General features: G+C 61.9%; 2 protein-coding genes across 2 annotated transcripts; both read right to left on the bottom strand.

Moving 5' to 3' along the window:
* Positions 1-18: 18 nt before the first annotated feature.
* On the bottom strand, positions 19-2,909 carry TAGLN2 (transgelin 2). Its single transcript, XM_056511051.1, has 5 exons — positions 2,784-2,909; positions 899-1,099; positions 651-825; positions 478-580; positions 19-406 (listed from the first exon to the last, which is right to left on the bottom strand). Exons 2-5 carry the CDS (start codon positions 1,079-1,081, stop codon positions 265-267), a joined length of 603 nt encoding a protein of 200 aa, XP_056367026.1. The 5' UTR covers positions 1,082-1,099; positions 2,784-2,909; the 3' UTR covers positions 19-264.
* Positions 2,910-6,189: 3,280 nt separating this feature from the next.
* IGSF9 (immunoglobulin superfamily member 9) lies at positions 6,190-21,059 on the bottom strand. The gene is made up of 20 exons (XM_056510917.1): positions 20,623-21,059; positions 19,808-19,999; positions 16,060-16,212; positions 15,234-15,385; positions 15,014-15,131; positions 14,796-14,937; positions 14,502-14,647; positions 13,567-13,709; positions 12,277-12,417; positions 11,223-11,339; positions 10,741-10,891; positions 10,543-10,666; positions 10,291-10,466; positions 9,955-10,205; positions 9,256-9,340; positions 8,918-9,088; positions 8,752-8,797; positions 7,149-8,228; positions 6,460-6,605; positions 6,190-6,358 (listed from the first exon to the last, which is right to left on the bottom strand). The coding sequence occupies exons 1-20, from the start codon at positions 20,672-20,674 to the stop codon at positions 6,192-6,194; spliced, it is 3,753 nt and encodes a 1,250-aa protein (XP_056366892.1). The 5' UTR covers positions 20,675-21,059; the 3' UTR covers positions 6,190-6,191.
* Between the last annotated feature and the right edge of the window lie 833 nt (positions 21,060-21,892).

Raw genomic sequence — 21,892 nt, 5'->3', positions numbered from 1 at the left:
CAACCATCCAAGCCTGGAAAGAAGACAATTAAATGCCGTTTATTGGGGCACAAGGGGTCGCTCCCCAAAACACTGGGGGGCTTCCAGCAGCCCCCAAGGCACAGCTAAATAATAATAATAAAAAAATGACTTTGGTCCTGACAAAACCGGCAGGGGGGGCGGCTGCCTGGGCCGGGGGGCACCCGACTGGTCCACGGCGGGGGTTAAGGCGGTTTGGGGGTGGTCCCTGGCAGGCAGAGGGCTTGGGGGGGGTTCTGGGGGCGCTCAGAGGATCTGGCGGGGCATCCCATAGCCCGTCATGCCAGCCTGCGAGGCGCCCCGGTTGGTGCCCATCTGCAGCCCGATGACGCTCTGCCCCTCCTTCAGCTTGTCCTCGGAGAAGACGCGCCGGTTCTCCTGCGACTTCCTGCAGGCACAGGGAGGGTGTGTCAGCATCCCACAGCCCGGCCTCCCCCCGCCTCCAGCACCCCCACATACTTGGGGAACCAGTTGGGGTCTCCCACGAAGAGCCCATCGCCCTTGGCCACGGCCAGGCTGCCCAGGTTCATCAGGGTCCTCTGCACACACGCCATGTTCTTCCCTGGGAAACCCACAGCGGGCTCAGCTCTGCCTCCACCCCTGTCCCACCCCACGGCCTCCGGGTCACTCACCTTCCCAGAGATCCACGGTCTGGAAGATGTCGGTGGCGGCGATGCCGTAGCGCTCAGCCGCCTGCAAGAACTGCGAGATCTGCTCCATCTGCTTGAAGGCCATGGCCGACGCCTGGATTTTGGCCACGGGCGCTTGTCCCCGCGGGTGGAGGCTGTTGATGAGCCGGCACAGCACCTGCGGGCGCAAACGGGGCTCAGCTGTGCGCGGCACGGTCATCCCCGCCCCGGCTGGCCCCGGGGCTACTCACCGTGCCGTCCTTCAGCCACTGCTGGAAGCCGTCCCTGCCGGGCGCCGGCTGTGCCACGCCGTCGCTGCCGCACTGCGCCAGGATCCAGCGCACCAGCACCTGCTCCAGCTCGGGGTCGTACTGCCGGTCGATCTTCTGCTGCACCTCCCTGCTCAGCCCGTACGACGGGCCCCGGTTTGCCATGCTGACAGCAGGGGGGGTCTGCGGGGGTGGGACCCCATCAGCGCCTCCGGTGGCACCGGAGGGGCCCCGTGAGCCCCATCCTGCCTGGATGTCCGGCACAGAGCCTTATCAGCCGTGCCAGGCGCTGCCCAGGCTCTGCCCCCTTCCTGCCCAGCTGGCCGGCAGCAGGAGCAGGGTGTGTGCCCGGTGGGCAGCTCCGAGACCCCTCTGTGCCCAGCTGGGCTCCACTCAGAGCATCCCCGTCCCTCAGCTCGGCGCCGGGCTTGGCAGGCACCGGGGGCCGGTCAGAGCTTGTTTGCGGATCTCGCCCGTTTGCTCGGGCCCGCAGCCAGATCCGGGACTGGCGCAGGAACGTGGGGCCAGCGCTGCCGGCGGCAGCGTCCCCACCCCGGCGGGGCAGCCAGACCCCACCCCTGGCCAGGTGCTGCGTGTGCCAAGGTGCCACCCATGCTGGAGATAGCGCTGTGCTCAAGGGGGACATGAGCAGAGTACAGCCAGGGTGTGCTGAGCCCCCAGGGTCTCTCTCTCTATCCACCCATGCTTCACCCCCACGCCCCATCCGGCCCCGCTGGCATTTGGGGACACTGAGAAGCCAGAACACGTGCAGGTGGCCCTGCTGCCCTGGTGTCCCCGTGCAAGCTGGGGACATGTGGCAGCTGCTGCCCGGGGGTTCCCCAGCAGAGCTGGCCCCTGTCACACTCCAGGCTTCAGCTTGGGGGTCCCCAGGGCGTGCTGCTCTTAGAGACAGGAGGAAAACAAACCCACCCCAGCCAGATGTGCCCCCAGAGCCAAAGCCTTGGGGCACCGTGGGGGTCTCTGGGGCACGGGGACCCCGCGGGGGGTGGCGTGGGAAGCGCCCGGCCGGGGCCAAGGCGTTGGGAAACAAAGAGGAGCTGGAACAAGGATCATTTCCCGACCCAGCCGGGGCTTGCCCAGGAGGGAGGAGGGACACACCCGGACCCAGCCCCGCTGTCCCAGCGACCTCCGGACCCCGCGGGAGGCGGCTGCGCCCAGCCCGACTGGGGCTGGCGAGCCATCGTGGGGGCAGCGAGGGTCCCAGTTAGGGGGCAGCCACCCGGGGGTCTCCAGAGACAGCGCGGGCACCCCTGAGCCCTGCCCTAGGACCGGCAGGGAAAGGGCTGGGACCGAAGCACCCTCGGGACCCCCTGAGACCCTCCAGTGGCAACAGGGAGGGGACCTCAACCAGCACAATGCCACCTTGGGGACAGAAAGGAGGGGCTGCACCCAGGGCTCGACCACCCTGAGATCCCCGAGGGTAGCGGGGAGGGGACCCCGGGGGGACACGGCGGCGGGGAGGGGAGCGGTGCCAGCCCGGAGGGGAGCGGAGCTGGCCAGGAGGGGAGCGGAGCCAGCCCGGAGGGGAGCGGAGCCAGCGCTGCGGGCGCGCCCCGGGGCTCCGAGCGCGGCGGGGCCGGAAGCCGCACCCCGGTCCCGTTTCCCGGGCGCGGCCGCGTGTCCCGGCGGCTCCGCGGGCGCGCTCCGGCCGCCACCGCTACCGGGGGGGGACACACGGGGGGACACTGGCCGGTCCCGAGCCCGTCCCCATCTCCGCTCCTATCGCTGTCCCGCTCCGCATCTCCGTGCCGGTGCCCGCTGTCGCTCCCGGTGCCCGGTGCCATCCCGCTCCGGCACGTGCCCGCTTGCTCCCGGTGCCCGCTGCCCGGTGCCAGCCCCTCCCTACCTGCGGCGCCGGTCCCGCGCTCCCGGGGCGGCAGTGCCGGATGCCGCCGCCCGCGCCCTTTTCACGGCTGATGTCACCGCGGCCCGGGGGCGGCTCGGGACCGCCCGGGACCGCCCGGCACCGCCCGCCCCCAGGGCGGGATCCGCCGGGGCCGCGGCCAGGGCTGGGACCGAACCCCGCCCCGGGAGGAGGACACGGGGGGGCAGGGGGACAGGGTGGCCCTGGTGGCAGGGGCATACAGCGTGGGGACAGACTGGCTGTGGTGGCCATGCTGAGGACAGGGTGGTTGTGATGGGGACAGAATGGCCAGGGTGGGGACAAGGTGGCTGTGGTGGCCAAGATGAGGACAAGGTGGCCATGGGGGCACGTGGACAAAGAGTTGTGTGGGGACAGTGTGGCTGTGTTGGCCGAGGTAAAGATGGGGTGGGTAGTCGTGGTGGGGAGAGGATGGCTGTGGTGGGGACAGAGGTTACAGTGGGGACAGGGTGACACAGTGGCTGTGTGGGGACAGGCTGGCTGTGGTGGCCATGCTGAGGACAGGGTGGTCATGGTGGGGACAGAATGGCCACGGTGGGGTGGCCACAGAAGGGATGCAGGGGTTTTGGGAGGGACAGTGTGGCTGTGATGGCAAAGGGACAGCAGCTGTGTGAGGACAAGGCAGCTGTGATGGCAGGGGGACACAGGGGCTGCATGGGGACAGGGTGGCTCTGGTGACCAACGTGAGGATGCAGTGGCTGTGCTGGAGACACAGATTGTGGCAAGGACAGAGTGGCTGTGGTGGCAGGGGGACACAGGGGCTGCATGGGGACAGGGTGGCTGTGGTGGCTGAGCTCAGGATGAGGGATAACCGTGGTGATCAGTGTCACACAGGGTGGCTGTGGTGACAGTGCCACACAGCACGATTGTAGTGGCTGAGAGGTGAGGATGTGGTGACAGTGGGGATACTGTGGGGACACTGTGGGGACAGTGTGGCTGTGCTGGCTGAGCTGAGGACAGAGTGGCTTTTGGGGGGACAGTGTGGCTGCAGTAGCAGGGACAGAATGACCATGATGGGGACAGGCTGGCCATAACCCCCCTGAGGATTCTGGTGGTGGCAGTGGCCATGGTGACAAAACCTGTGCTGGGGACAATGCCCAGGGGACAAAATCCCCACAGTGGCACGTGATGGGTGCCAGGGCCCTGCTGTGATGATGATGATGGGGACAACCTGGGCCTGGCTCTGGTGGCTCTGGGGTCGGGGGGAGGAGGACGTGACCTCCTCAGCAGCCACAGTGTCCCTGGTGGCGCCGGCAGAGATGATGGCGTTTGCACAAGTCCCGTCTCCATGGCAAGCGCGACCAAAACAACAAACAAAACCTCGGCTCGAGGCCACCGGCCGCCTCCGGAGCTGGTGGCAGTGTCCCCGTCACCCCACCCACCCCTCAGCACCCAGCTGAGCACTGGCTGTCCCCAGCCCACCTGGGGCTCAGCTGTGATGGCACTGTCACGCTGAAGTGTCCCCTTGCCCTCCCTGGGTCCCTCCCGCACCCATGGGTGTCACAGGGTGGGGTGTGTGTGGTCACTTTAACCCTCTAAGGGTTGGGGGTGTCCCCTGGGGATTTTGGGTGGTGTTTCCTGTGGCTTTGGTGACATGGGCGGGGGAGACGTGGAAGAGGGGACTAGGGCAGGGAGTGGCACATGGGTGACCCATGGGACAGGGGTGACATGGGGGGTGACAGAAAGGTGCAGGAACAGGGGTAGGGTTAGGGGTGACAGGGGCAGGACCTAGGGGTGACAAAGCAGGAGATTTAGGGGTGACACGGGGGGCAGTACCCACAGAGGGGGTGACACAGAGCAGGGGCAGGAAGGTCCCAAGGGACCTGGGTGACAGGAACAGCGACACTGGAGCAGGTCCTGGAAGGTGTCACCAGGTGACACGGGGTGATTTGGGGTGATTTGGGGACAGGACCCTCAGGGAGACATGGGGGGACGGGAGTGGGTGTGGCAGAGGAAGAAACAGGGATGTGATGGAGGAAAGGGGACATGATGGGGGTGACACCAAGGGACAGGGGACACCAAGTGGGTGTGGCAAGAGGACACAGGAGGAACTAAGAGGGGCACGAGGGGGGGCACGGGGTGGGCGTGGCAGGGGACACAGGGGGACATAAAGTGGGGACATGGGGTGGGCGTGGCGGGGGACACAGGGGTGGACGTGGCAGGGGGACACAAGGGGACATAATGGGGGGACACGGGGTGGGCGTGGCGGGGGACACGGGGGGACATGGGGTGGGCGTGGCAGGGGGACACAAGGGGACATAATGGGGGGACACGGGGTGGGCGTGGCGGGGGGACAGAAGGGGACATAATGGGGGGACACGGGGTGGGCGTGGCGGGGGACACAGGGGTGGACGTGGCAGGGGGACACGGGGGGACATAAAGGGGGGACACGGGGTGGGCGTGGCAGGTGACACGGGGGGACATAAAGTGGGGACACGGGGTGGGCGTGGCGGGGGACACGGGGGGACATAAAGGGGGGACATGGGGTGGGCGTGGCAGGGGCACAAAGAGGGGACACGATATGGATGAGAGAGGGGGGGGTGACCCCGCGCTCCGTGACCCGACGTGACCCGCGCCCGGAGCCCACGCGCGCGACCCCCCGGTGACGTCATAGGCCGTTCCCCGCCCACGTGACGCGCTCCCGTGCCATGGCCATAAAAGGGCAGGCGCGCGCGCGGGCCACGCCCCCCCCGAGCGCGCGGCGCCGGCGCCAGGCCCCGCCCAGCCCCGGGATGGGGGGGGGGGGGAGGGGGGGGGAACACCGGAACGGGGGTGGGGGGCTGCGGAAAGCGGGAGGGGACAGGGACACTGGAGAGGGGACAGCGCATAAAATGGGGAGGACGCCGATAAAATGGGCGGGGGGAACAGGAAGATGGGGGGGAAACTGAGAAAATGGGGAGGGGTAGCGAGAATGGGGGGGGGTACCAGAGTGTGACGCCAAGGGAAGGTCACTAGGAAGAGGAGGGGAGACACGAGGAAAATGGGACTATGAGGAAAACGGGGGGACGCGAGAAGGTGGGGGGGGGGGGTACCAAGGAAGATGGGGGGGATGGAATTAAAAAGGGGAGGGTGGGAAGATGCGAGTGGGGAATGGAAAGCTGTGGCCAGGGGATGAGGAAGATGAGGGAGAGCAGGAGAGCCTACACAAGGCACGGATAGCGGGACCAGGTGGGAGAGGGACACCGAGAACATGGAGGGTAAGGGGGATAGGATGGAGTGGAAGCCATGGGACACGGCGGGGGGATTTAGAAGGATGATTTGGGGATGCTGAGCGACCCCCGCCAACATCAGCCAGATTTGCTCTCACGCCTCTTTATTCCCCCTCCGCCCATCCTTTCCCCCCTGACCCGTGGGGGGGATCCCAGGGTGTCCCTAAAGCAGCGTGGCCACCTCGAAGCGCTCGGAGCGGCACCCACGGGCCCCCTCCCTGCGGCGCCGCGCCCCCTGCCCCTCGGGACGGGGGGTCTGACCGCCTTCCTGGGGACCCCCCATCCCCAGCGCCTCCGCCGACACCGAGCTCACCGGGGCCGAGCCGGGCTCTGCGGGGAGATAGGCAGCGTCCGGCCCCGCCGCGGCACCCGCCGGAGCGGCCACGGGGCCCTGGGCACGGGGGTGGGGGGCGCGGGGGGGCCGCACTCACTGTGCCGCTGCAGGTCCCGCAGGGCGATGGAGGAGCCGGGCCGGGTCGGGGCCGCGCCCCGGTAAAGCTGCAGCGCCTCCAGCAGCTCCGACTCCAGCGCGAAATCCGCGTCCCATTCGTAGTTCTCGTCCACCGAGGTGTTTCTCCTGCGGGGAGAGGGGGGTGGGGGGCGAGGGGCACGGCCCGAGAGGGTGAGACCCCCGGGGATGGGTGTGGGAACTCGGGGAGGGGATGCAGGAGAGACCCCAAAAGGTGAAATCCCAGGGGATGGGTGTGGGAACTCGGGGAGGGGATGCAGGAGAGACCCCAAAAAGTGAAATCCCAGGGGATGGGTGTGAGGATGGATATGAAGAGCCCAGGGATGGAGGACAGGGCACACCCTGAGGTATCAGATGCCAGGGATGGGCATGAGACCCCCCCCCAAAAATGAATGGCAGGAGAGACCCCACAAGCCACAAGTCCCCAGGGATTGATGTCAGGGATGAGCATCACCACCCCGAGGGATGTGGGGACACAGCAGGGACGCTGGGGGGGAACTGGAGTGGTCTCTGGGGACAGGGACAATGCGGGGGGGGATGTCCCCAGGGCACTGCAGGGCTCTGTGCCACCCCAGCTCCACGGGACAGGCCCAGAGCTGCCCCAGCACGCTGCAGCAGCTCATCCCAGCGCCCTGCCCACGGCTGGCTCACCTCTTCCCGGCGCCAGCGTCCGTCCTGCCCCGTCCCTCCTCTGCTGCCGAGCCCCCGCTGTGCCAGCTGCCCCCATCCCCGAGGGGGGTGCCCAGGAAGGTGCCCCCCAAGGACGGTGCCAGCGAGGGGGGCCGCAGGAAGGAGCCGCTGCCCCGGCCGCTGCTCTGGCTGGTCAGGCTGCCCCGAGGGGGCTCAGTCCGGAGATGGGGGCCTGCCTGGGGGGGTTGGGGAGGCCCGGGGGTGGGGGAGCAGGGCCAGGAGGGGGAACCAGGCAGCGAGGCCTTGGCTGGACCCACGGGCAGCCGGGGGGGCTCGAGGAGGTTCGCGGTGGCGGGAGGGGAGGTGGCGTTGTTGGCACTTGTGTCGATGCAGTCCGTGGGCGGGGGGCTGGCACTGGGGGGCTCTGCCTGCTCCTCTGGGGGGGGCCAGTCACCGTCCACACACATCTCCTTGAAGAAGGGCAGGCTGAGGTACTGCAGGATCCCGCTGATGGCCGGCGGGTCGGGGGACGCTGTGGGGCCGGTGGCCGGCTGGGGGGAGTCCCAGGGGGGCCCGGGGGGCTCCTGGCCGGCGCTGTAAGGCAGGGCGGTGGTGGCAGCACAAGCCACGGGGCTGACATCGGTGATGCTCAACGCCACGGCCTCATCCACGGGGCTGCTGCTGCCGTAACCGAAATAGCGACCGTGGCGGTGGCCGGAGGCGCGGGGGCGCCCGGAGCGGGGGCGCAGCGAGACCCCCCTGTGCCACACGGGCTCGTCCTCCTCTTCCTCATCCTCGTCCTCCTCCTCCTCGGCAGGCAGCTGGCGGTAGGGCTGCAGGGGGTCCCGCGGAGGCTCCGGCCCCGGCTGAGGGTCGCTCTCCACCACGAAGCGGCCGTCGGGGCCGCGGCAGATGCGCTCCAGCGGGACGTGCTCCCGGCCGTGGCTCTCGTAGCCGGGGCGGCGGGAGCCGGCGATGCTCAGCCCCAGGCTGGTGCCGGCCTTCTCTCCCCACAGCAGCGTCCGGTGCAGGCTGCGGCACGGCGACGGCTGCAGCTTCAGCTTCACCGTGCTGTCGGGGCTAGCAGGGCCGTGAGCATTGCTGCAAGGGAGAGGCAGCAGCTGCAGCATCCCCCCCCCACAGCTGTGCAGCCATCACGGCGCTGCTCCTGCACTTCCTGATCTTTTCTCTCCAGGCAAAACTGCCCAGAGGGACACGCAGCGAGAGCACCCTGCACCTAATGCCCCTGGTCAGTGGCAGCAGAGGGTGGCAGTCCCCAGCCTGTCCCTGTGCCCCCAGCTGGTGGCAGAGGGATGATGAGGAGTGCAGTGGGATGGAGGGAGGGACAGGGATGAAAACATGAGTGGGACGGGGAGGGAAAGGGACGGAGGGGAGCATGACTTGGAGAGTGGGAGAAGGGGGCTAATGTGGCAGGATTAGAGGGAGCAGGATGTGGGGGAGTGGAAACCAGGGGAGTGACATGGCAGGAGTGGGACAGGGAGGGAATGGGATGGAGGGAGCACGACAATGGCGTGGCAGGGCAGGGAGGGAATGGGATGGAGGGAGCACGACAATGGCGTGGCAGGGCAGGGAGGGAGCGTGGCAATGGCGTGGCGTGACTTACTGTGGAGGTGGAAGCTTCTTGCTGGGGGAGAAGACGAGTGGTGGATCTGGAAGGCCATGAGAACACAGAGTGGGGGGGGATCACACGGCGAGCAACTCAAAAAACAGGTGATGAGGACGAGACGGCAGCGCCCACCCTGTCCCCGCCCGTCCCCGTCCCCCCGTACCTCGGCGGCGCTTGCGGACGCGCGCGGCGCGGCGCCGGCTCATGATGCAGGCGGCCATGGTGCTGAAGATGACGGCCACGCTCAGGAAGCAGATCCCCCCGATGAGCCCGGCCAGCACCGGCTGCGGCAGCAGCTCCGGCAGCTGCGTGCGGGACGGGTACACCTCCATCCCTGGAAAACCCGTCAGGCACGGTGGGCACACAGCAGGGCACAGGAGAGGGGATGATCTGGTCCGTGAGGCTGTTGCCTCAGCTTGTGCCTTAGCAGCAGGGATTTGGGGGTGGGAGCAGCACAAAGAGGAATCTGGATGCCTCACTGATTTCCACCGCCAGCCTCACCTGCCGTGGAGACGTTCACAGTGTTGCTGGGGTCGCTGATGTAGCTGCCAGCAAAGGCCACCAGTCGGAACTCATAGAAGGCGTCCTGGGGGGGGGGGACACAAAGCCATGTGGCCACAGTGACAAAAGCCCTAACACAACCTAACCCTGTGGGAGTCCAGGGTGTTCCTCTGACTTCCCTCCAGGTAGGGGTGTCAGAGGTATTGGCAGAATGCCCAGGACCCCTGTGGACTGGATTTGAAAAACTACCAACACTGCAGGAAGAATTACAAGTCACAAAAAATAAGTAGAGTATAAATTAGACTGTTAGAAGGTAGAAGAGTGAATTTTTAGAAATGTTTATATTAGGGGGTTTAAGGTTAAGATGGAGGATTTTGGGCATGGTACGTCTTTCTTCTTCTTTTTCATGCCATCCATCTTGGGGTCAGGAAGGAATCACTGGATTGGTTGGACAATGTAATAAAAGTGTCATCTATTGGAAAGTAATTGTAAATATTAAGTGTGTAATTTATAGTATGAGATATGTCCTGCTACACAGACCTCTGTTAGAGAAAGAAATTCTTAGACAAGAAAGAATAAACAACCTTTCAAACCTCAGAAAACAGCATCCTGACTTTTCTTCGGTGCCCGAGCTGGGAAAAAAAACCTCAACATCCTGTTGTGGGTGACCTCAAGCTCAAGAGACCCCACAAAGCTCACCTTGATGAGCCCTGGCACCAGCAGCTGGGTGTCCGTGGCGGGGATGGAGCGCTCCAGCACCTCCCAGCCGCCCTTGTCCTGCCGCAGCTCCAGGGCGTAGCCGCTCGGGGCCACCGAGGCTCGGTCAGGGGGGTCCCAGCCCAGCACCACCCCCCTCACGCTCTCGTTGGCCCTCAGAGCCCGGGGTGGGGACAGGAAGATGTGCACGGTCATGGCCGGTGGCTCTGGAGGCACTGTGGTCACTGGGAAGCCTGGGGGAGAACAAAGAGATTGACACGAGGTGAGAATGGGAGTTTCCCGAGCGCTTGGGGGTGGTTTTTGGGGAGCTGCCCTTACCCCTGGGCACGGAGGTGACGATCTGGCTGAAGGGGCCACTGCCCAGCTTGTTCTGGGCCAGGACGCTGAACTGGTAACTGGTGTCTGGCTGCAGGTTCTCCACCAGAAGGTGCTGAGCTCCCGCTGGCACCGACAGCGACACCCAGTCGTGGTGTGCCCGTGGTGGGAACCTCACCCTGGGGGCAGCAGGGACCCGTCAGCCCGGGGCTGAGGGTCCTTGGGTGGGGGGACACAGAGGGGCTGGGCACTCACAGTGGGGTGTACCAGACGCTGAACCTCTGGAAGTAGCCTCCATCAAAGCCTGGCTCCCAGGAGATGTTGGCTGCCAGCAGCAGTGGGAGCACGGAGACGTTGGTGACAGCGTGGGGACTGGTACCTGGCGGGCAGCAGTGTCACACTGGGGGGGCTTGGACCAGCCTTGCCCACCCTGGGGCCATCCCAGCAGCTCACCCAGCACGTGGACGGAGGTGGCAGTGGTGACACTGGCCACCTGGTTGGTGGCCGTGCACTCCCAGACTCCGTGCTGCTCCTTGATGAGGGGGTGGAGGACGAGGCTGCTGTTCCCATCCACCTGGGCACTGCTCTTCCCCACGCTGCCCACCTGTGGGGCATGGACAGGCTGATGGGGGGGCTGCCACCAACCCACCCCCACCCCCCTGCAGGTGACACTGCCACACTGGGGATGAGGGGACTTGAAAAGTCCCACCACCCTGGGGCTGGTTGGGAAGCCAAGGGACAGGATTTGGTCAGTTTTTTAGAGGATAGACACACAAAGTGACCTGAAGCCCTTCATGTGATGGGACCCAGCATTCGTGGGGACAGGGACTTTGCCCCAGGAGTGATGTAGGGACAAGGATATTACCCCAGAAATTATGCCTTGGAAACCAAAAGCAATCTCTGAGCTGACCCCCCCCCAAAGCAGCAGCCCCTACCTTCACCCAGGTGACGGTGGGAGGAGGATCCCCCTCAGCCACACAGGGGATCACCAGCTCCCTGCCCACCTCCTGGAAATATTCCTCCTTGGGCCTCACCGTGAAGGCAGGAGGGTCCTGCAAGGCAGAAGGGGCAGTTTGGGAAGGATGAATCAGGAAAACCTTATAAATATGATTGCCTAGCAAAATATTATGAGGATATGGAAACCACGAGCAAGATTGAAATGAAAGCAGTTCATGAGTAGCTGGAGAGCAACAATGGGAATGCCTGAAGATCTCCCTTTGTTCAGATAATGCCAAAGAGCAGCAGAGACCCTCTCCAGGCATGACAGGAAGGGTCCAAGATAAGGTTTAGAGATAAGAAAGTTGTAAAACATGGTAATGTAGCGATTCCTATATCGTATATATATGTATTGTATGTATATATAGATACAATATACATATACATATGCAATATGAACACAATACATACAATATACAATACATACAATACAATATACATATACAATATACATACATTATACATATATTGTATGTAAATGTTAGAGAATTGATATCTTGTATTAGACTGGTTAGTGGAAATGAGAATATTCAACATAGAAGAAGATTTATCGTGCTGCAAATGGGAAAATTACTCTCTTACATCACTCCCTCACTTCGTTCTCTTACTTATGCTCCCATACTTCGTTCTCTTAACTCTCTCTCTTACCTCTTAGAACTCTTACTAACCCAAATCTTTTTCTGGTCTGCAGCTGGCAGCTCCCAGCTAAGCCCTTTATAGAGTATAAATAAGCAATAATAATAATAATAATAATAATAATAATAATAATAATAATAATAATAATAATATCAATAATCAAAATAATAACAATAACAATAACAATAACAATAATAATAATAATAATAATAATAATAATAATAATAATAATAATAAATAAATAATAGCAATAAACCACAAGTCTCAATCTAGAGAGCGCCTGAGTGGGTCCAGGCTCCCAGAGGGGGCTGGCCAGGGGGTGCAGAGCAGGAGGGGACCCCCGGGGGGGGCTGTCACCTTGAGCAGGACGCGGGTGGGCCGGGACTCGCCGGCGGTGCCGTAGCTGTTGTAGGGCGTGCAGCGGTACAGCCCCAGCGCGTCGTCGTTCCCCGTCGCGACAACGATGGAGCCGTCGGGACGCGCCGACCAGCCCGGCAGCTGGGGAGAGAAACGGGGGAGGGTGAATCAGGAAAACCCTATAAATGTCATTTAAATGCCTAGCAAAAAGATTTTGAAGATATGGGAACCATATGCCTAAATAACTAGGATGGCCAGCCAAAAATAATCCCCTCTTGATAGAACAATGGTCCAAAAGACTCTCCTAGCCTGGCAGAAGGGGTCCAAAGAGTAGTTTTTAGGGTTTAAAGTGTAACACATTATGGTAATGTAATGATTCTTATAGGCTGTATGTAAATGCTATGGGATTTGTATCTTGTATTAGAGTGGTTAGTGGAAATTAGAATATTCAACATAGAAGATTTATTATGTATTAGATATATTATATTATTATATTTTTATTTTTATATTTATTATTATTTATATTTATATATTATTATTTAATTTGTATATATTACTATATTATATTATTTTATTATATTATTAGATTATTATATCATTAAAATATTATATGTTATATATTAGATAGATTATTATATTATGTATTATATTATATTATATTATATTATGTTATATTATATTATGTTATATTATATTATATTATATTATATTATATTATATTATATTATATTATATTATATTATATTATATTATATTATATTATATTATATTATATATCATATATATCATATATCATATATATCATATATATCATATATATCATATATATCATATATCATATATCATATATTATATATTATACATTATACATTATATATTATACATTATACATTATATATTATACATTATACATTATACATTATACATTATACATTATACATTATATATTATACATTATATATTATATATTATATATTATATATTATTATTGTATTACTATATTATATTATTATATTATATATTAGATTTTTTTTTAACAAGAAAATCACTCACTTACTTCGTTCTCTTACTTCCTTCCCTCTCTTACCTCTTAAAACTTTTCCTCCCCCCCTACTCTCTTTCCGCCCTGCCCTTTTTAACCCACGCCCTATGCAATAACCCACAAGTTTCAAGACCTGGCTTATAGAGATCTCTCCATCTGTCACATCCTACAGTCTCCTACAGGTGAGGAGGAGGAGGAGGAGGGATCTGGGAAGGTGGGAAAGGCCGTGGGGATGGGAGTGGCCGTACCTTGTCCAGCTCCAGCGGGCGCCCGTCCCTGGTCCAGCTGACGGAGAGCAGGGGGGGGTTGGCTCTGGAGGGGCAGCGGATCACGCCCCGCATCCCCTTGGGCAGGTGGGTCTCTGGGAGCATGGTGGTCACCTGTGCTGGGTCTGTGGGGGGCACACGGGGCTGGGGTCACCCCTGATGCCAGCACAGCCCCCACAGCAGGGTCCCCTTGTGACCAGAAATGTGGATTCTGTCCCCATCTGTTAAACCAGCTGGGGCAGTGACCCTGATCTCCTGGCACACATTATCTGCTCATGGGCCATCTTTAAACCAGCTGGGCAATCATCTTTATCTTCCCACAGCCCATCCTCCCTCCAGGAGATATCTCCTGTTCATGGCCACTGAGTCCCAGGGCATGACTGATAAAATTCCATCATCCCACTGGGAGATGCTCCAGCCAGGGGAGGAGCCAAGCCTTTCCTACCCAGATAAAAACTGACATTTGGGACACCAAGTTATCCATCTTTCCACTGGATTCCAGAGGAAAACCAGACCTTTCCACATCATCCCTGGAGCTTCAGAGGAAACTGCACCTTCTCCAGGAGCACTGCTCCAGCTGAACCACATCTGCCCCTGCAGGAGGATGCAGCCACCATTGAATGGGACTGTGCCAACACCCTGACTGACTGACGGGTGTCAGCTTGGATTCTGACTCTGGCAGTGCTTTGGGATTGTTCTTTGTAATACTGTATTTCTATTTTAATTTTCCTAGTAAAGAACTGTTATTCCTATTCCCATATCTTTGCCTGAGAGCCCCTTAATTTCAAAACTATAATAATTTGGAGGGAGGGGGTTTACATTCTCCATTTCAAAGAGAAGCTCCTGCCTTTATTGGCAGACACCTGTCCCTCAAACCAGGACACCCCTACAGCCTGGGGTGCAGGAGGGGATCTTACAGAGCACAGTGATGAAGGCTGAGGCAGAAGGCGGCTTCCAGAGCCCGTTGCTGGCGGTGCAGGTGTATTTCCCAGCATCATCTGGAGTTGTTCTCTGCAGCAGGAGGCTCCCGTCCACCAGCACACGCACCCGAGCCTGGAGGTGGCTGGCAACGGATGGGACAGTGCTGAGTGGCACAGCTGGCACCGTCCCTGCTGCCCTGGGGGTGATGGATCTGCCACACCATGCACCCAGGAGCCAGTTTTGGTGGGGGGGGGGGGAGCACAGCAGCCCCACCTCCATTCCTGTCATACCTGAGGTGGAAAACGTTGCTGCTGCCCTGGAACCAGGTGTAGGTGAGGTTCCCTGGGTACGCCTCAGCCTGGCACGCCAGAAAGGCATCTTGGGACACGTTGACAGTGACATTCTGGGGTGGCACCACGATGACGGGCGGCCCTGGGTGGGGGGCAGAGTGGCATTGAGGGCCTCAAACCGACCATGCCACAGCTGTCCCCGGTGTCCCTGTCCTCACCCTGCACCAGCACACGGGTGGTGTGGGTGACGGTGCCCTCCTTGCTGGTGGCGTGGCACGTGTAGGCGCCGGCGCTGGCGCGCTGCACGGCGGCGATGCTCAGCGTCCCGTTCCTCACCTGCAACGGTATCAGCTGTGGCACTGCCACCAGGGCACAGCTGGCAGCAGGGAGGTGCCACCGCAGCGGGGCACGCACCCCACGGAGGTTTGTCACCCTCACCTGCACCGCGTCCCCGCTCTGCACGGGAAGGTCGCTCCTCTTCCAGGTGACAACGGGCTGGGGGTTGCCAACAGCCCTGCAGGTGAGGCTCAGGGCAGCCTGGTCACGCACCTCTACAAAAGCAGGGGGGGTCTCCAGGAAGGTGGGGGGTGCTGGAAGGGAAATCCAGATCCAAGTTGTGGTAATTGGTAAAAGATTTGTGTTAATTGTAAAAGTATTGGGGTTTGTATAAATCAGAATGCTGAAATGAAACATGATACTAAAGAAAGGAAAATATATGATTAAATTATTTTGTTTTAAATCCCACTGTTATGAATATTATGTTTTCTAAATAAGTTGTATCTACTGACAGCTTGCAAAACAAGGCTTTCACACAGCCCAACAGATCCTGCAAAATCAGATTTCCTGCCTTTGTGTAATCAATTGCAGCCTATCCCTAAGACCAGACTTCCTGACTTCTGCCATTTCTTTATCTGTCAAGACCAGAGGTAATCTATGGGACTTGACAAATTGTCTAGAGACTCATGTTGTCCAGCAATCCCACCACTGCTCACCTGGCAAAATCATGCCAACAAAAAAATAATTATTGATGACTACAAGGAAACCATGCTATAAAAGGGAGCTGCAAACCAAAGTTGGGTGGAGCGTGGCTGTGACCCCTCTGCCTCCTCAGCACTGCTTGCTCTGTCTATATAAAATAAAGCAATCTAAATGTTGCTAAATATGGCAACTTTTCTCATTTATAACAAAGCCTAAAAATCTGAGTTGTGAGCTGGCTCGGCTCAGTGTGGCAGCCCAGCGTTTCCAGGTGGGGGTGGCTCGGTACCGTTGACGGTGAGGTGGATCCAGGTGCCGTTCTGGAAGTCGGCGTCGCTGCTGTGCCGGTCGAGGAAGAGCACCCGGCACTCGTACCAGCCCTGGTCCTCGGCACGCAGCAGCTCCAGGCGCAGCGAGGCTCCTTCCTCCAGCCGCACCCGACCTGAGAGCCCGGCACGGCTCAGGGACACACCCCAACTCGGGACAGCCCCTCCCCAGGGACACCCCCTCCCTTGGGACAGCCACGTCCCCAAAACACGCCATCCCCATGGATATCCCCTAACCAGGGACACCCCCACACCAGGGACACCCCCACACCAGGGACAGTCACGTCCCCAAAACACCCCCTCCTCTCCAGGGACATCCCCTTATCTGGGACAGCCCCTCCCCAGGGACACCCCCACACCAGGGACAGCCCCTAACCCGAGACACCCCCTCCCCAGGGACAGCCACGTCCCCAAAACACGCCATCCCCATGGATATCCCCTAACCAGGGACACCCCCACACCAGGGACAGCCCCACACCAGGGACAGTCACGTCCCCAAAACACCCCCTCCTCTCCAGGGACACCCCCACACTAGGGACAGCCACGTCCCCAAAACACCCCTTCCCCATGGACACCCCCACACCAGGGACACCCCTTCCCCAGGGACACCCCCTCCCTCCGAGACATCCCTAACGCGGGACACTCCCTCCAACAGGGACACCCCCTCATCTGGGACATCTCCTCCCCAGGGCCACCCCCTCCCACGGGGGGCAGGGAACGGCGGTGCCAGAGGTTTGTCACAACCACGCTCAGCGCTCCAAACACAGCGAGGGAGGCGACAGCGGCTCCGCCACCCGCCCTCGCGGGTCCCCCAGCACGGCGGGTCCGCGCACCCGGAGCATCTCAGGACTGCTCCCACCGCCCCTCCAGCTGCACAACCCCCCCTCCCCCGACCTCTTTTCCCCTTTCCCCATCACTCTTCCCTCCCCCCGGGAGCCCCCCCCGGCGCTCTCACCCTTAGGAGCCCTGCTAAGCCCCGCTCCCCGCGGCACGGGGGGCTCACGGTGAACCCCCACCCGCCCCGCAGGAACGAGGTGGGGGACACGGTGAGCAGGGGGCTCCCCAAGGCTGTGGGGTTACTCTCTCCCCGCTCCAGCCCCACGCCCCGCGGCCTCTTTGATGAGGAGAGGGATAAAGGGCCGAAGCGAGAGCGGGCGCAGCCCGTTAATCCCCCGGGCTATTATCAGAGCCATAATCGGCTCAGGGTGCAGCGGGCAATTGGCTCAGCCCAGGCCGGGGTGCGCGGCCAGCGGCCCCCAATGAACGCACCGGGCACCCCCTGTCCGGAGCACCCCAATGTGCGGGGCATCCCCTTCCCTGGGTATCCCCTGTCCCGGGCACCCCACTGCCTGGGCACCCATTGTCCGGGGCACCCCCTGTCCTGAGCACCCCCTTCCCGGAGCATGCCCTGTTCAGGGCATCCCCTTCCCTGAACATCCCCTTCTTGGGGCACCCACTGTCCAGAGCACCCCTTTTCCGGTACCCACTGTCTGGAGCACACCCTGTACTGAGCATTCCCTTCTCGGGGTACCCACTGTCCTGAGCATCCCCTTCCCCAGGCATCCCCTGTCCTGAGCACCCCCTTCACTGGGCACCCCCTTCCCCGGGCACCCCCTTCTCGGGGTACCCACTGCCCTGAGCACCCCCTTCCCTTGGCATCCATCACCCTGGCACCCCCTGCCCCGGCACTGCCACCCCGCCCACCCCTAGCCCGTGCCAGGTGACTTTGCTCCGGGTCACCACGGCACCGGAACCACCAGAGCAGCTCTGTCAGCGTTCCAGAACCAGCAGCTTCCCGAGGGGTTCCCAGCACAGGAAATTTTTGGGGAGCCCTGCTGTCAGCTGTACCCGGTGTCACAGCCTGTCCCCACGCAGTGCCCGAGGCACCGGAGTCCCGCCTGGCAGCGGGATTGGGATTCCGTGTCCCGTCAGAACGAGCTCGGCAAGGATGAAGATGAGGAGGAGGAGCCGGGCAGGCGGGTTCGGGCACCGAGATCCACCCCTGAGCCGTGCGAACCCCGCGCACAAACACGTGCAAAGCGCCCAGAGCTGCCCCCCATCCCTCTGCCTTCACCGCACAGCTGTAGGACGAGGGGTCCGCCAGCCCCCACGCCGGGCCCTGGGAAGTGGGACAGCTCTGGGAAGCTTTGGGAAGCTCTGGGAAGCTTTGGGAAGCTCTGGGAAATCCGGCCCCGCCAGCAGCTGCCAGCCCCCAGCCCCAGGCGCGGCGGGAGCAGCCGCCTCCCGAACAAAGGTCCCTTTGGAAGGGATCAGAGTGGCCTGGGGACGCCCCTCAGCCTCCCCCTAATCCCTCTGTGCCAGCCCCAGCCCCCTCCTCCTCCTCCTCCTCCTCCCTCCACCACCCTGCAAAAACAAAACCCTGTGGCCCAGCATCCCCCCCGCGCCTGGCAACCGACATTGAGCGGGACACAAAAGGGGAGGGGGGGACACAAAGGGGGCTGCAGCCCCCGCCACGCGGCCAGAGACCACCGGCCCTGCTCCAGGGCAGGGGACAGTGACACTGTGAATGGTGGTGGCACCCAGGGGAGAGCCGACCCTGTTCCCCCAGGTGCTGTCACAGAGGCAGCTGCAGCCCACCAGGAGGGACACTGGCGACAGCAGCGGGTGACACCTGATCTGATCCACCTGGGAAGCGCCGGAGAGAGGGGAGGGGGACAGCATCGCCCTGCACCCACCGGCGGATGGAAAACAAGCCAGCCCGCTGCCATGGCGACAGCCAGCAGCCCCCCTGCCCACCCACCCAGCTCGCCCTCATTCCAGCCAGCAGCCCCTTCCCCCACCGCTGATCCCAATCTGCTCCCGCAGCCCCCGAAGGGTCACGGGGAGGGGCTGCGGGCACTGCCAGCACCTTCCTGGGTAACCGGAGCCGCCCCGGGGCCCCTCGGCGCTCAGGTAACAGGAGCCCAGCCCGGCGGAGCAGGTGCCTTGTCCCGCCCGGGGCGTTCCTTGTCACCGCTGGTCCCCTAGAAGCGACTCGGAGCTGCTGAAAGCGTCCCCAGGCGTCTCCCAAAATCCTAACTCTGCTGTTTGGCCAGGGAAGGGGTAGCAGGAGAGCGGGTGTCCCAAGCGAGGGGATTTTTAAGCAGAGGACAATTTTTTGCAGCAGGGTTTGGGTCGTGATCCGAGCCCCCGAGGAAGGGCCTGAACACAGATTTCGGCACAGAACGTCGGGGTTGGGCTCAGCCCAAATCACTCCTGTGGCGTCCCCCCCTTGCTCGCAGGGATCCTCTCGCTGGGATTCCTCTGGCTCTGCCACCTCTCACTTTAAATACCCGCTAAAGCAGCCAATATCCCCCTCCCACGCCCAGCCCGTCCCCGGCCCAGCTTTGCTCCAATTAGCAGCTCCCCCGAAATCCCCTCCCCAGCATCAACCTTCAGGCGACCCGCAGGGGCCGAGGCAGCGCCCGCAGACCCCCGGTGGCACCGGCCCGGGGTGACACGGCCAGGGCACAGCACCCCAGGGTGGGCTGGGGGGCTTCTCCTACATTTTACCCTCCTGATGCCAGGCTGGGCATCCCCTCTGCCATTCGGGGACCTCCTGTCAGGGATGAGGCCCTCCCGCCCCCTGATACCCCTGGAAGAGCCCCATCACTTCCCCGGGAGTGGGATTAAGCAGCAGCACCCAACCACAGCAAATACAGACGCAGGATACCCCCACAGTGACCCCAAAACCCCGTCCCCGCCACTCACCCGCGTACTCGGGGTCCACGCGGGGCGAGTAGAGCCCGAACTTGATGAAGATGGGGAGGACGAAGCCGAAGCGGACCCACTCGATCACGTAGAGCGGCGGGCGCGCCTCGTGTGCGGCCAGGAGCCCGCAGCCCAGCACCGCGCTGCCCCCGACGCGCCCCACCACGGCGCGGGGCTCGCTCCGGCCGCTGCCTGCGGGACCGGCACGGACCGGCACGGACCGGGGTGGGTGGGACACACCGGGACCATTCCCGAACCCACCGCCACACACCGAGACCATTCCCGAACCCCGCTCCCCGGGAGCCAAACCGATCCCACCGGGACCATTCCCGAACCCCGCTCCCCGGGAGCCAAACCGATCCCACCTCCTCACACCGGGACCATTCCCGAACCCCCCTCCCCGGGACCCAAACCGATCCCACCGGGACCATTCCCGAACCCCCCGGACCCGCCTTCTCGGGACCCAAATCGATCCCACCGGGACCATTCCCGAACCCCCCGGACCCGCCTTCTCGGGACCCAAATCGATCCCACCGGGACCATTCCCGAACCCCCCTCCCCGGGAGCCAAACAGATCCCACCGGCACACACCGGGACCATTCCCGAACCCCCCGAACCTTCCAGCTCCCGCCTTCTCGGGACCCAAACCGATCCCACAGCCACACACCGGTACCATTCCCGAACCCCCCCGTTCCCCGGGACCCAAACCGGGATCTTCCTCCCGCCCCCGGAGCTCCCCGCCACCGTTGTCCCCGCCTCCCCCGGGACCCGCCACCGGCCAGACCGGCCCCGCCGCCCCCGCCGCTGCTCCTCACCCCCGGCTCCGGCGAGCAGGCTGAGCACGGCGGCGCGCAGCCACCACCGCATAGCCCAGGCCCCCCCTGCGGCGGCTCCCGCGGCGTCACCGGGGCCCGCGGACCGGCGGGCTCGGCCGGGCAGCCCCGGGAGCACCGGCCCCGGGCGGGGGGCGCGGGGGGCTCCGCGTCCCGCCGCTCCTCATGCCCGGCCGGCCGCGCTCCGCTGCGCTCGGCTCTTCCCGCCTGCTTTCGGCTCTTTCCGGCTCGGTTCGGGTCCGTCCGAGTCCGCTCGGCTCCGGCCGCCGCCACCGGGCGGCCGCAAACAAACCCGCGAGACGCCGGGAGGGGCCGCCCCGGCCACGCCCCCCGCCGCCCGTTGCCGCGGCGACAGCCAATCAGAAAGCGCCGCTGAGCGCTTCCCGAGGGGGCCAATGGCGGAGCGAGGCAGCGGGGAGCGAGGGATTCTGGGAAATGTAGTTCTTGGGGGGGCCCAGGGAGCTGGGGGGAATGCGGGGGGAAAGCGAGGGGGACATGGGGGGACACATGGGGGGACACATGGGGGATCACGGCTGGAGCCGGGGGAGGCACGGAGGGACACCCAGAGAGAGGACAGGAGTGAGACACGTGGGTGGGACTGGGGAGGGATAGGGGGACACAGGGGGTCATGAATAGGACACACGAGGGGACACCCAGGTGGGACCATGGAGGGGACATAGATGGGACAGGAGTGGGACATACGGGCAGGACATGCAGGTGGGACAAGGGGGGAAAACACTCCTGGGACCAGGGGACACAGAGAGGACACAGGGGTGGGACACGGGTGGGACACATGGATGGGACACAGACAGGACACGTGGATGGGCAGTGCTGTGGGGTTTGTGTGTGTGATCTCCCCGTGGGACACAGGGACAGGTGGGTGGCACTGGGGGCTGTGACAAGCAAGCCCAGGTGTCCCCTCTGTGTGTCCCTCTGTGCCAGCAGCTCGCCCTTCCTTCCCCATCCCAGCTCCTGCTCTCTAATCCCATCCTAACTGTGTCCCCACACGGGGACAGCCACTGATGCCGTGTCCCCATCCCGAGGGCTGAGCCGGAGCTGGGCCACTCGCCAGGCTGGGGACACAAAAGGGGACAGAGGGGACATCCTGGTGCTGTCCCCAGTGCAGAGCCGGGATCGAGGGACGAGCAAACCCCACAGGTGTGACACCAGCCTGGCCACACGGGAGCCTCAGGAGCAGCACTGGGGTGATGCCCCCCCAGCCCAGCCCCCCTTGGAGGGCGTGGGGGGTCTG

The sequence above is a fragment of the Oenanthe melanoleuca genome, chromosome 25 (genome assembly GCF_029582105.1).
Source record: "Oenanthe melanoleuca isolate GR-GAL-2019-014 chromosome 25, OMel1.0, whole genome shotgun sequence".
In the NCBI taxonomy this organism is placed as follows: Eukaryota; Metazoa; Chordata; class Aves; order Passeriformes; family Muscicapidae; genus Oenanthe; species Oenanthe melanoleuca.
Note: the sequence above shows the minus strand (reverse complement) of the source record. Positions and strands in the feature narration are given on the sequence as shown.